Raw genomic sequence first — 14,857 nt, 5'->3', positions numbered from 1 at the left:
TCCAATCTATCCAATTCTCCATCATGGACGTAACAAGGTTGAAGACACTGAGCTCACCAATACCCAACAAACACTATACTCCAAGTGAAATGCATTGGTTCTCCACAAATGGAACAACATAGGCTAGTGTAATCAATAGCTAATTAGATAATTCTATTACTTTATTGTTCACATGTGTTGTCACAATTGCATGATATTAGCAATTGAGCATTTGTTGCATCTCACTTTTGAATGCTTCCATAAGTTGTGATACATTTTGACCATGATTAACCAATGCCATTGATTTGACGCAATATGCATTCAAGGAATAAACAAGGTATGCATGGAAGGTATTAATGAGCCACCCCTTATTTAGGTTTAATAGAGTTCCCAAATAAATGTTTTAAACCTCAAAGCATCATGGGTACATTGTGGTTTGTAGGAAACTCCATCGTTATCTCGCGTCCTATGACAACCGCTCATTTCAAAACATTGACTTCTCATGCAGAATAATAATAATTGATGGGCTACAACTTTTTGATGTTGTTGACCGTTGCTTTCTATTTTTTTTGTTTTGTTAATGCTTTGAGAAACCTAACTAATATTAGAGCTACTTTAATATATGGGGCAATTGGTTATATCATGTGAGTCATTCAATTTTCATATCATGAAACATTTTTCTTCTTGGCAACGATTGACACAAAAGTCATAAATGATGCGTCATTTATTTTGGCCAAGGCACTAAGTTGAGTTGATCGAGCATGTTGTATAGACTTACGCTTCCTTATGGAGCCACACAATATCATCGTCGTGATCTGGACCATCGTCTAGAAGAGGTCGAAGTCAAAGAGACTAAACAAATGTGTATCATGATTTCCAAGTGTCGAAGCGAGGAGATCGTAGTTATAGTTAGACATAGAATTGACCTAAAAGTCGAAGACAAATCAAACATATCCACTAGAATCTTTCAAAGTACATGCTTAGACACATAACAAAGTCGTGGCAAACTACAAGAGCTGTTAAGAAGAACTAGCAAGATTGATGTTCATCACCATAACTATAGACACCCATGAGAATGGAGATGTTGTGAGGAGAATAGGAGAAAACAAACCTATTGTTGCATGAGTAGAACCTTGATGAGCTCGCCATGGCCAATTAATTAGGTAAAAAGAGTCTCAAGGTTTTAAGAGAAGAAACCTGACTAAGACAAACAGAAAACAAACAATAATAGGAAGAGAGAGAGAGAAAGAGAGAGTGAGTGAGAGTCTAGGTGTTATTTTGTATTTCACTAGCAAACTTCCTTTGGTATCATGGATTAAGCAGTGGTTGAATTCATTCATAATGCCTAATTGTGTTGAGGATGTCTACGTGGGTCTAAGAGGTTTCTATGATGTGGTTTTTCGATCGTTAGAACACCGCACGACTTTGATGGCAAAGGTACCGATCTTTTTTTATAGAAGATTAGTGCATGTGATGGAATGGGTTTCGGTGGTGGATTATAAAGATTTATTAAAACAACAATGTCCAATTTGGGTAACCGTTGATTGCAGTAACTCATTCTTTTGGGATTTACTACTAGGATTGATGTCTCAAATTGGTAAAGTTTTGATTGCTCCTCATGTTAATTCGTTGAACAAATGTAGATTTTGCATGTTATGGGATACAAGTTGTAAACTTCCAGGATGGTTGAGTATAGATACATCTCGATTTCGTCGATTTCGTTTTAGGCTTCAATGGGAGACCTTTGCAGGACATTGTTTTAAATGTGGTAAATTGGGGCATTTTATGGCTGAATGCCAATCTCATGGTGAACTATCCCCAGAAAATAATGTCAAAGGGAAAAATAAGGAAGATGTTGAGAAGGATATTGTCTCAATGGTTGTTATTGTTAGGGTCGTAGCCAAAGACAAGTTTTAAAATGAAGAAAAGAATGAAAAATAGAAAATAAGAGAGGAATGAGAGAGAAATAAGATATTGAAAATGTATTAGCAATGAGAACAAGGGTTACAAGAGTACGTCGAAGACTGGCGTTGAACCGGAATGGTTCATCAATAGTTCGCTATATGTTTATATAGCATGCTTTGGATACATGCATGCTCGCCATTTGTCATTCATGCAAGCATGACACTTGGTAATCATGTGTTATCCTATGCGGTGGCAACGTTTCACACTATCAGATATGTTTCTTCGTAATCTAATAGAATTTACAATTTAATCAATGTAATATGATGTATCTTGGTGGTAGGAGAATGGAGTATGCATTAATGATGACCCTGATGTTGAAGATGAAGAGTGGCATCAAGTGAAGCATAAGACAAAAGGGAAGGGTGTTGCCATACAAAGGGACACAAAAAATACTAACGGTTAGGTTTTTTTTTGTTTTGTTTGTTTGTTACTCTTATCATGGCCGAATTGATGAGTAACGGTAAGGCATTACCAAAAGATACTTTGAGATTGAATGAGGGGTTTAAGAAAAATCCTTGGTAGAAACAAGCGCGAAATTAGAGATTGTCCAACCAATTAAAATTCGATTATTCGGGAAGGGTGCTACGACATCAATTAAATCAAGGACTTCGTTCTCGTGGAGCTAGACAATAAAACCCTAATATTGTTGGAGGGGATGTAACTCTTGAACAAGTAGTTAGTACATTCATGAATACACTTGCTCATAAAGAGCAAGTTCTTACTAAAGGTGTTAAATGAAAGTGGTATCATGGAATGCGCGAGGGGCATCTTCTCCTCATAAGAAATATATATTATGGAAAACTTTATTTGATAAAGAATGGGATGTTTTATGTGCAGTTGAACATAAGTGTCATGATTTAGCAGGATTTGTGTTACATTTGCGTGGATATTCCGCATATTATATAGGACAGTTATCACATCATTATTCAGGGGTTTTAATGATTATTCATGATTTGTTTTGTCCACATATAGTCTATAATGATCCATATGGACGTTTTTTGGTGATGGAAGTCAAGTATTTTGAGGATTTGATATGGTTGGTAGGTATCTATGCACCCAATAATGCTAATCAACACATTGAGTTATGGTCTTCAATGTATCCACGGTTATTAGTGGGCCGTGTTGGTTTGTTAATGGGTGATTTTAATATGTGTGTTGATGCTTCACAATCTACTTCACGATTATCATTGATGGATTCTCCTGAGCAAGCAGTTAGGGACAATTTGGCATAAGAGGTTTTGAAGTTGGATGTATGGAAATGGTTGCATCAAGATGAGGTTGGGTTTACATTTCAGTCTATGCAATATAAGGAAACATGGAGTAGGTTAGATAGAATGTATGTTATGCATGATGATTCCTTTTTGCCAGAGATGCTTAATATGTCAATTATGCAAGAGGTTGTGACATTGGATCATTTTCCCATATGTTTTGAGTTTAATAAACATGGGTTGATATGTAAAAAACATTGCTTGATCGGGTTCCTTTGAGGTTTAATTCTTCTTTATTATTACATTCCTTATTTGATGGCTATATGCAACAAATTTTTGACATGTTTTCAAAACAAGTTATTTCAAAATGATGGCATGGATGGGATACAACACTACAAAACATCAATAATATTCACTATATGTATGTTATAGCTAATGCTAAAAGACATAATAAATTGATTGATAAGTTTTCATATATTCTTACACGATGCAATGTACTATTGATGAATAATCCGCATGATGAAGAGCTTTTGGATGTTCAAGTTCAAGTATATGACATTGTGAAGAATTTGTCTTGTCAAAGTTATCAACATACAAGACTACGTCAATTAAAGGAGGGTTTTATAGATAATAAATCACAATCTCATATATTTTTTCAAGGATTAAGACCACCATATGCTCGTTCAAATGTGGTACAAATTAAGATAGGGGATGACATTGTTGTAGACCCAATCAAGGTTATTGAATTATGTATTACTCATTTTAAGAATTTGATTGGGCTAGAGTCAATTATGACCCTTTCATGTACGACTCAAAGTGGTGCAATGTATCTTGATACCCATGTTACTATATTTTTTGCCTTTACTTCCTTGGACTAAGAAGGCATTACAAAGCATGTTACAACCTATTCGGTTCATGTTGTGGCGGAAGGGAGAAATGATGGGAGTTACATGGATTTCATGGGACCATTTGGCTACTCCTAAAAGGTTAAGTGGTGCAGCAATATTGGATTTGGAAAGGCATTTGATGGCTCGTAGATTTACATTATTATGAGATACATGTCAACAAGATCAACCATGGATATCTATGATGCAATATTTTATTGAGAATGAAGGATTGGTGCATGTGAAAACAAAGATTCAAGCATCATGGTGGTCACTACTGAATGGAAGTATTCCTCTAAAGATTCGACATTCTGTATGTGGACAACATTTGGTAAGATCGTGGCAAGATGCATTATCTCTTTTTGAATGGGGACCATCAAGTGATCAAGAATATTGTAATTCATTACAAAACGAATTGCTTGTTTCATCTCGAGTGTTGTTTTGGCATGGGAAAGAGAAGTTGAGATCTCAATTCATTATTGCAAGGATCTTTGCCATTGAAAACCAATTTTGCACATTGGGTAGATTGGCGTTTACAAGATGGTACACGCTTGGTACAGGTCATTACAAATATATTTTATCATCATGCGATGGCATCATTATCTTGGCTATGTCCTAGAGCAAGGAAGGTGTGGAATGTATATAAGTCAGATGCAAGGTGGTGGAAAATATTACAACGTGGTTGGCATTGCCATCTACCATTTTGTGCAAAGGTATTCATATGGAGTGTCATGATTGGTGGGCTCCCATTAGGTTCGGCCTTAAAGAGACAAGGACTAGGGTTTGACACTTGTTTCTTTTGCACTGTTCCATTAGAGGATAGTACACATAGGTTCATTAAATGTCCTATAGCGTGTACCATTTGGAAGTATTTATCGGACATTTGGCAAGTTTTAACCCGTTGTTGTTTGAGACCTCAACAATGGGTTTTTTCTCAATATGTTCAAATGGATCAAATGATGAGATGGAGATATTGTTCCAATTTGTACGTTATTGGGGTCTATAACACAATTGGAATATGCGTAATGCGTTCATGTTTGATAATAGACATGGGGTGAAAGCCTATAAAAAGAAGCTGAAAGGTATTCTCATGTGGAATTTTTGGATGTTAGAGCATGTGGGGATCATTTCCTCAAATACATATTCAAGTTTTTTTAATAGCATTACAGAACGTCCATCTCCCTACATAGGCATATGATAGGTAGAGGAGACTAAGAAGTGTTGTAACTAAGTGGATTTTACATACAATTAATATAATTGTGTGCTTTTACCAAAAGAGAGAGAGAGAGTCTTACCTTAACCATGAAAGAGCATCTAACAATTGGGAAGAGAACTAGATTTAAACTGAGCAAACATTATTATAAAAATAGGCCTAAAGTTTCCATAAATTATATAATTATCTCTAAATATATACAGAGAGATAAAAACAAAAGCAGCATCGTCGTGAAGCAGGGGCAGCAGCAGGAAATGGCGGTATTCAGCAAGAAGAAGAGCAAGAAAACCGAAGACACGCGAAGAAGTCAAAGCAGAAGACACAAGAAGACGTAGAACACAGAAGACAGAAGACAGCAGCAACAGAACACATTTACATGGCTCGTTCTCGTCAAGATCGTGCCTTCTTGGATCATTTAGAAGCTTACCTGAGCAGGCGCGATGGCGTGGACAAATTATTAAAGATTACACGTTATACGGCCAAGATTCTTCTTGCTTCCCATCTCCTTTCATCCTCCTCCTCTCCTTCTCCTTCTTCATCCGCCATAGCTGCTCGTCTCAAAGACTTCGAATCAAGCGTCGGAACATCTCGCAAAGCCTTCCGTTTGGGGAAATTCGTCCAAGACATAAATTCTCTGCGCTCTGCTCCTCCTTTCTTCTCTTCCAGAGATGGTTTCCTTGAACTCATCGCCAGTGGCGGTGAAGGTATCTACTACTTTGTGGAACAGTTCATCTGGCTGGTATGTGTAAGGTCTTGAATATGATCGACAAATCCATAACTTTCTTCTTTGTATTTCCTTAATAGAATCAAACTTCTGTTCCAAATGACCACCAAATTGGCACGCTTTATGTCTGATCAAGAAAACCATAGCTTTATTCGCAGCTTTTCTCGCTGAGTCAACAAGTTATTGTTTTCATGGCGAAGGAAATCTTGTTTTTTTTGTTTTTTTCTTTCTGTTGGATTTAAGCATCTTTTATTTGGTGAATTATGAATCAAGAAACTTTCTTTGTGCTACTGCAAAGTAGACCCAGAAATGTTCCATTCATGTTGAAGGTCGAGAAATGGTGCTACATCATAAGAAAGTTGAGGAAGAAAACGATAGTATTCTCTTGTTTACTGTGTGAATCAACGGTCTTGTTGTGATGGCGGGAGAGGTTTTTTAGCTTACCTGCCCTGAATTCCAAGTAGATATTCTATGCTTCTTAAGGATCCAATGGAATGATCATAATGTATGGTTAGCTTTACCCTTGGTAATGGTTCTTGAGACAGATTTATGAGCACACAGTGCATAAGTAATATGTGTGGAATGAATGGTGAGGAGGGGGCATGATGCCTGGTGCTGGTTGGTGCAGTTGAATCAAAACCTACAACAAAGCTCACTGAATGCATCTTAGTGTCCTTGGGTGGATTGGATATGGTGAGCACTGAACGCCATGGATCTAGTGTTGGTATAGCCTATGTTCCTTGCATCCAGGTACTCATGGTCTCAGTTGCTATCAACATTGCTATGCTCTTTTGATGATAACTCCTTGGCATGTTGTCAGAGGAAATGGGGGCCTGTGGAAGAACTCAATGCTGTGTGATTGCTGTTGCATCCTTCTGCTAATATAAAGGAATATGTCCTATGCTTTTAAAACTCACGCAAGCCTTGGACACCGTGATGTGGGTCAGCCTTCTCCATCATTTGACCAGTAGTGGTACGCTCTACAAGGATTGTAGTGGACATCTCTCTGATGTGCTTGTAAGATACCACTAGTTTTCCTTGTTCCCAAGCTCTCCTTTATGGAACTTGCAAAGCCTCTCGTCTCTAGGTTTGCAATGTGCTGTGCTGCTTTGATCTTTAGCTTGTGGGAGGAAACTGTAAGTGTCCTATTGCTATGTGATGACCTATAACTCATATCGATGTCCATGTCCATCATTCTCTTTGGAAGTTCATGAAATTATCTTTGTTGTAGGCATTTGTGAAAAAAAGTGACCTTAAGGTGCTCCATGTTTTTATTTTATTTTGAGTTTCTATAGTTCTTGCCACTATTCCTTGTTCAATTCATCATTTGGAGAGTTTTAGGGTATTGGAAGGGCAGCAAATTCATAATTTTAAGGTCACTGTGCTGAACGACTGCAGCTCCTCTGTGGGTTGCACCCGTCACCCTATTGTGTTGCCATAGTTCCCTTCAATGCTTCAAATATGTTTGAGTGTAATTCACTGAGGTGGCATGGTTTGGATGACAAGGCTCACTGTATCAAATAGTGTTTCTACCCTAATGAGGTGTCCAGTCAATTCAGTGTAGATGATCTCTTAGGGATGGAGGCTTTTCCGTGTATCTTCATCTTGACTTGTGGATTCTGTACTTGTGTCCATGTGTTTAGAAAGGCATGGAGCCCATATGTCTGCACCTTGAATAAGGGTGAAGGTGCCCAAGGTGTTGAATAGCCATACATTGGTATGAGGTTCCTAGTGGTATTGGTGTTGTAGCCAGAGCTGTGTTACTTCAAGTGTGTTTGATCTCTGGAGGCTCGGATGAGAGGGAAAAACCAAATAGTGGTTGTAAATGTGACTCCTAGGTAGACATAAGAATCTATTACTTCAATAGTGCTTGCTAGGGTGGATGTAACTTGCTGAGTCAGTGTACATATGCAGAAGATCATGAACTTGTATGCAAAAACAATCTAGGGCATTAAGTTAATGTTGTAGACCTGCATGAAATTTAGAGACCAATATTAGGCCACCAGTGTGAAAAACAATGATGATGAGTACTTAATTTATCAATTCCCTCGCTGTCTCCACATGTGATGTAGTTTTCTACTTTGTCAATTTAGAGTCTAAAGAGGATAGATGTCACAGATGCTCGAAAGACAAACAAAAGGTTGGCTGGACAGACGAGTGGATGGGCAGAAGAAGATACGAGTATGTTAGCAGATAAGGATGAGAAATAGAATAAGGGCAGATGAGGATAAGAGCAGATGAAACTTGAGGCATGAGGATGAGATGTGTAACACAAGGTTTAGGGAAGATAAGGGAACTAGACAAAGCAATGAATCAACACTGAGCTGTGACTGTAGTACCTCCCTTCTGTCAACTCTTGAGCTGCAAGCACGCCGTCTATTGACTCCTAAGCAGTGAGTAAACCTTCTTCTGTAGACTCTTGAGTTGCGAAGACACCCTATGTTGACTCCTGAGCAGTAAGTACACCTCCTTCTGTTGACTACTAAACCCTTTTGTGTCATGACTTGTGGTTGAATCTACAAGCAAGAAGAGTATGGAAGCATGGAGATAACTTCATACATGTTCTAGATAGACAAGCCCCAGCACTGGCGTTGATCTACTTGAGGTCAACTAGGGAGGAGAACCCTCTTGTATACATATGTGCAATGCATGAGCTGTGCATGCTACCTCTCAGTACCTCCTTGCAACAATGAAAACCTTACAATTTTACAATGTATTAATCTAGGCTTTACAATACAACCTTTTAAACTTCACAACCATTCTTCCCTGCTTGCTCCACACCAGTGGTCCTTGTGATGACCTCTGGTGGCACTCTTAGACACTTTATTTTCTCAGATACTGTATATCTCCCACATCTTGACAGAGGGAATTCTGAGTGTATGAAGTCTTTGTAGGAGACATTTGATACATTATTGAATGCCTTGTGTGAATCTACATAGAAGCCATACAATCTTTTCGTTTGTGCCTATAGTTTTTGTCTGCCAAGCAACATAATGTAAGGATGTATCTCTGGTATGATGTAAGCCTGTGTGGCTTGGGGCTCACAACTCTTTGACATCAGCCTGAGTGTTAAGTTTTTCTTCAAGCGTTGCTCTGTAAATTTTGGTTAATAGTTCATTGGTTGGAAGGTCTAGACCCTTACAGGTGTGCAAGGATAGGAGCAACTATGATTGCTGCATAAATGAAGTGTAGTTTTGTGTGGTTGGATGGTCACCCATGTTGAAGGCTGTTGATGGATTTCTTGATCTTAGTATGAGGTGACGAATGTGGCAGAAATAGAGTCAGACTGTGACGTTGGTTGTATGGGGGATTCGGGGAGGGAATTGATGCAAATTCTGTCAATAAGAATGTCATAGTTGTTGATCCTAAATTGAGGTTGGGGTTCCGGGCTCTAATACATCATGAATGGTACCTGAATGTTTCCTAAATGAAGAGGTGCTATAAATCCCAATGTTATGCTTCCTCGCAAGCCTTTCTTTTTTGGTGCATTAAGGTTCTCTTTTGCTTGCTGGCGTGTAATGTTTCCCCAACGCTTACGTTTATATCTAGTTGTCTATACATCTCTTCACATCTTCATTGTACTACTGATTTTGGGGCATGTTCCCGTAAGCTGGTGACTTGATGCTATGAAGGAATGGAAACTATTGATAGTGGAGTTATAAAGTATAATAGAGAGTTGGGAGTTTAGGGCATCAATAAGTTTCTGCAACTTCATGCATAAAGTTGATACTGCCATGGGATGAGGGTGAATATGGTGGTGATAGGTTTATAAAAAGATGGTGTGGTTGGCACCAATTGGACGGGGTTGAATCGTGAAGTTCTGGTAGTTCCTGTGGCTTCCATTGTCCCAAGGATACAATCAACTGTGATTGTTCTACCTCCTAGTGGGAAGCATATAAGATCACAATTGTTCATGCTCTTTCATATCATGAATTAATCCAAACCTTTATCTTGATTGATTTGGGAGAGCTTTCTGTGTGGACTCTTACCAAGCCCTTTATCCTGTAGATCTTGTCTCTTACATGTTTATGATCCTAGGCATTTAACACCAGAAAATCATGAATAGTTTGCAGATTATTCTTGAACCTTGTCTGGCAGCTGGCCCAATCTATCAACCTCAGACTTGCTGCATGTTGCTCATTCAGTAATCAATTCTACTGTTGCCAAATCTAGAGAGAGAGAGAGAGAGAGAGAGAGAGAGAGGCCAAATTTGTCACGTGAGGCAAATCATGATTACAGAAACGGTAAATTCATGTTATTCCTACTGAAACAAAAGTAAATGCTGTATGTTTCCTAAACCTCCATGATCATGATCATAATGCGTCTGGTGGAATGAGTTTTATAATTCATAATAGTTTGTGCATATTGTTAGAAAGCACTCACAACACACAAAGAATCAGTGATCAGAATTCTTGTCTGAAGACCTAGCCATAGAGGTCATAAATGTTTCCCATTATATGCATGAAAAACTTGCATTTCAAAACATTTCCCATTGCCTTGAAAGTATGTATTTATTTTGCATCATATTTTCTGCAGAAGGGACTTACTGATATATATATTCACATGTTTTGGGCAGACCAAATCTGGGCTTCTGGACAAAAAACATCAGAAAAGACTACAAACGGTAAGTGCCTGGGCAGAGTTTATTGGGTACTTTGGCAGCATTACACTGAAAAGCCTGCAAATCCAAGCCATGTTTGCCAAGGAATCCAACCTCCTGATTGCTCTCAAAAAGCAAGAAGACATTGATGAACCCTCAGGAGTGGAAAGAATGGTCTCAGAAATTCGCCAGAAACGAGCTATGAAGATCTTATCCATCATTCAAGATCTCTCGGATACTCTTCTTGCTTTAAGTGATATCCGAGATGGAAAGGGTGTCTTCTCAAACCCACTTCTTCTATCCAGTTGTGGGCTACTCTCGGCATTAATTAGCACGCATAAGAACTGGCTGGCTTGTTAATATATCTCTTGCAATGAGTTAAAAATGTATCTGTCCACTCATTGTATACCTCTGGGTGCATTTTTAGTTTCCACAATTCAATTATTGAGATAGCTATAATGTAACAGCGTTCTCAAAGCCTTTCATTATTCTATGTATAGAGATAATGTTATAACTTATAGCTGATAATCAAACGTTTCTATTTTTGCATTTTTTGCATGCGTAAATATTTATGATAGTGGGTGTGGGTGAGTATGCCTGATTGACATGTAAGCAAAGCAGAATTTGGTATCACTCACTATGATTCAATCATTACTTACCATTAATTCATGAGATGGTAAGGTTAACATTTGATTTTCATGACACATGATTTGTTAAAAGCCTCGTGTAATCTATTTTGGAATCATAAGATTTTGCTATGGCCAACCAACATCATCAAAAGACATGAAAACCTAAAACATCAGACATTCACATGGATGGCCAGAAATCCCACTATAAACTGTTACATAGGCAGCAAATAAATACGTACAACAATTCCATCAGAAATATAATCATAGGGGTATAATAGTTAACTGAAAATAACATGTACAACAGCATTGAGTAAATAGTTCACCAAAAGCCAAAAGTATATAATAATTATATAGCAGGTTGATGGGAGGAATTCAGCCTGTGAAACAATACAGAAGTAAAATCTCAATTCTACGAAAGGGTGTTTTCTGCAACTGCCTGACAAAGCTCATCTTCACTGAATAACACTCGGTGAGATGATAAAGACAAAGGTTTCATCCTATCAGCATCAGCCGATATTGATGTAGCTGATAATGATGATGCCGAAGGAGCAAATGTGCAAATTTCAGATAATTCATTCAACCTTGTTTCTGTTGGTCTCAGTGGCTGCCTTGGAGCTTGGGGTGTTGGAGGATGAATGAACATCCCCACCCCTTGATTTCTGTTATAAAGAAAAACTGTTTAGGGTTGACTTGACAATTAAATACAATTATACAAGGAATCATAGACATACCCATAGGGTGCTGTTTCGGCTCGCGGCTCTTCAGGAAAGAGCTCAAATTTCAATCCTTTCTTCTCACGGCGAGGAGTCGTGAAACAAAAATGATTCTGCCAGGCAGTAGAGACCTGAAGCAATTAAAGACAAGGGAAAGCATCCTTTTAGAATTAAATATATGCATCAGTGAGTCTAATCAGAATAGTAAAGATATACGTGCAACTTACTGCTTGAAATAGGCGTCTGCACACTTGTGACACAGGTTTAAGATTGTCGTGTTCGAGGCAACAGACAATGTGAAGCTGCATCAAATCAACAAATTGAAAACAAAATATAAGATTTCTACATTTCAAAACATAAATACATGAATTTGAATAAACACACACAAACAAGCATAAAATTGTTACATTTCAAGACAATAATGGCATGACAAGGAATCAATGTTTGATGTATTCCAAGCTAACAGAGATAAACTGAGAAGAAATAAAACTGAACCATTGTGAAGTACCGTATTTTAAGATGATAATGGCAAGAATGAGAGAACAAAAACAAAGCTGAAAAGAACTTCACATAAACAGCTTCCGAAACATTTCAAGAAAGTAAAGACAGAAGAAAGTAAGGGTAAGTTTAACGAAGATATATCAAGCAAAACAATTTTCAAGCTTCTGCTACATTTGAGTAGAAATGACCATTAAACTGCGAAGATTCGTGGAATTGGTGCAATTCTCAAAAAGGTAAAGACACAATGGACGAAGAAAGAGGAAAGTTTAAGACTCACCAGTATGTCGAAAGGGAGATCCTCTAGAAGAGAATCGCCACCAATACACTGTTTTTCGTTGCTGAAGTCAAATAAATAAGGAGCTGAAGGTGTTTCAGGGTCTGCAGACCACCATGAAAGATCAGAAGAAGATGCGGAAGGACTCCTGTCAAGACAACTTGACGGTGTCTTGGGAGAAGCAAATCGCTTTCTTGGCGAATCTTCTTTGTCTTCTTCGAGGTCTGAAGAAAAACAAGAAGTACTGTTGTATTCATGATCATCAAAGCCTATAACCCTCTTCCTTCCGATTGTTGTACAAGAGGATGTTCTGCACAATGTTTTAGGAAGGTTTGATCGTCTTGTCAAGGTAAGATCCAAGGATCTCTGTCGACGAATCGAAGCTTTGGATTTATCAAAAGTACCGGATTCTTCTTCCAAAGTGGATAGAACTATTTCTTCTCTCTTCCTTGCTAATTTGACGCGGCGCTGCTTTTGAGGCTTGACAGAGACGGAAGCAGACGTGACTACTGAGTATACCGGTGTACATTGCAGACTAGGTAATGCTTCGAGATGCTGCTGAATTGAACGAGATGACGAAGAAGATGAAGAAGAAGAGTGAGAACTTCTGAGACTTCGCCGCAAGCCCCGCAGGGCAGCACTCTCGCTATCAGCCTTACATTGTGAAAGAGTCAACCTGCAAACATACAGAGGACACCATCAAATAAGATGTGAGAAAGAAACGCTTGGTAAGAATGAAGCAGGCAAAGAAAAGCAGACGTTTAGCATGATAATTTATGGCCGTTTTTGACAGTGAAGAAGGAACAACAAGTAACATTATGATCTAAAGAGAAATTCAGAATCAAATTGCTAGGTTCACAGATTAGCACAGACAAACAGACATTCATGGCTTATGCTTAAGCTTATGTTTGAGATTCTAACACCGTGAAATGAAGGTTTCTGATAGTGAAATGGTGTAATGTAGACGTACGCAGAAATCAGAAGTATGCAGAATGTAACAGTGCTATCTGAATAACGGATATCCTGACTATTTTACCAGAACGGATGTGTGACGAAAAGCTAATCTTAAGAGGATCTTGTCGTCGCATGGAAATCATCAGAAATACCATCACGGAAACAGTAGGCACATCATGCAAAGATAAGAAAGGCCACAATAACGAGGCAGAGACAAGGAGAACGGGAGGGGCACTTACTTCATTTACAGAACAAAGACCACCTGGAACGAAAGTGGAGCAGCGTGATTAGGGTTGGGATCCTCAGACGCAGATGCTATGGAGAAATTAGGGTTTCTGAATTGGGGGAAAAGGGAGGGGTGGGGGGGGGGGGGGGGTTGTTGAGATGAGGATTTATTTACCTGACGGATGGGTGGGGAGTGCAGAGATGAAGGCTGAGAGGGAGAAGAAGAAAGAGAAGAAGCTTTTATAACGTGTGCGTGTGACTGTGCATGAACGTGTGGGTTTGAAATTTGAGAGAGAGAGAGATGGAGATTATACCGTTGCAGATGATGAGTATGAGAGAGAGAGAAAGAAAAGAAAGAGAGGGAGGGAGACTTCTATTTCTGGAGGCACCACGCATCATAACATTAAACATATCATACCATGATATCATTGGTTTCCAAGCTTCTTCTATCCGTATTCTGCCTCATCCTTTTCTTGACCTTTTGGCTTAACCCATCCCATCCATGCATTATACGATCCATTGACATGCTCACTGCTCACTTCCCATACCTTTCATTGGTTTCTAGGCCTCATTTTTTTATCCAAATGGACTTGACTTGACTTGACTTGATTAATCTAAATGAATGACCCGTTGGGGGCAGGATGCAAATGCATGTATTGTAATTTGTATCTAGCACCAAGAAATGTTAGTAGCAAGCATTGACAAACCATAATGCTTGTCTTTTATGCCGCCTTCCACGACAATGCCAAACTGAATGGATTGCTCAACTCATGTGGCAAGCGTCCATTTAGTTACAAAAAAAAAAGTGGGTCCATCAAAAAAGTAGTTATAGTCTAGCCCCCTATCATGGGAGAAAGTGAAATTCAATGTACACTCAAACAACATTAGCGAGCCCAATAGGAATGACCCGGTGCATGTCCAATCAATAACCGTCATTTACCCAAGTAGCTGCCTCAAATGTGCAAACAATTAGGTTTATTTTACCTTT

General features: G+C 38.6%; 2 protein-coding genes across 2 annotated transcripts; one reads left to right on the top strand and one right to left on the bottom strand.

Moving 5' to 3' along the window:
* The first annotated feature begins 5,489 nt into the window (after positions 1 to 5,489).
* PEX11A (peroxin 11A) lies at positions 5,490 to 10,979 on the top strand. The gene is made up of 2 exons (XM_087338817.1): positions 5,490 to 5,988; positions 10,550 to 10,979. The coding sequence occupies exons 1-2, from the start codon at positions 5,626 to 5,628 to the stop codon at positions 10,931 to 10,933; spliced, it is 747 nt and encodes a 248-aa protein (XP_087194943.1). The 5' UTR covers positions 5,490 to 5,625; the 3' UTR covers positions 10,934 to 10,979.
* Positions 10,980 to 11,520: 541 nt separating this feature from the next.
* LOC147870313 (uncharacterized) lies at positions 11,521 to 14,003 on the bottom strand. The gene is made up of 5 exons (XM_087338807.1): positions 13,884 to 14,003; positions 12,694 to 13,366; positions 12,143 to 12,217; positions 11,934 to 12,046; positions 11,521 to 11,861 (listed from the first exon to the last, which is right to left on the bottom strand). Exons 1-5 carry the CDS (start codon positions 13,886 to 13,888, stop codon positions 11,612 to 11,614), a joined length of 1,116 nt encoding a protein of 371 aa, XP_087194933.1. The 5' UTR covers positions 13,889 to 14,003; the 3' UTR covers positions 11,521 to 11,611.
* Positions 14,004 to 14,857: the final 854 nt, after the last annotated feature.

Source organism: Azolla caroliniana, unplaced genomic scaffold (genome assembly GCF_043228905.1).
Source record: "Azolla caroliniana isolate FFs.n. ecotype wild unplaced genomic scaffold, voAzoCaro1.0.p SCAF_1, whole genome shotgun sequence".
NCBI classification, from domain to species: domain Eukaryota; kingdom Viridiplantae; phylum Streptophyta; class Polypodiopsida; order Salviniales; family Salviniaceae; genus Azolla; species Azolla caroliniana.
Note: the sequence above shows the minus strand (reverse complement) of the source record. Positions and strands in the feature narration are given on the sequence as shown.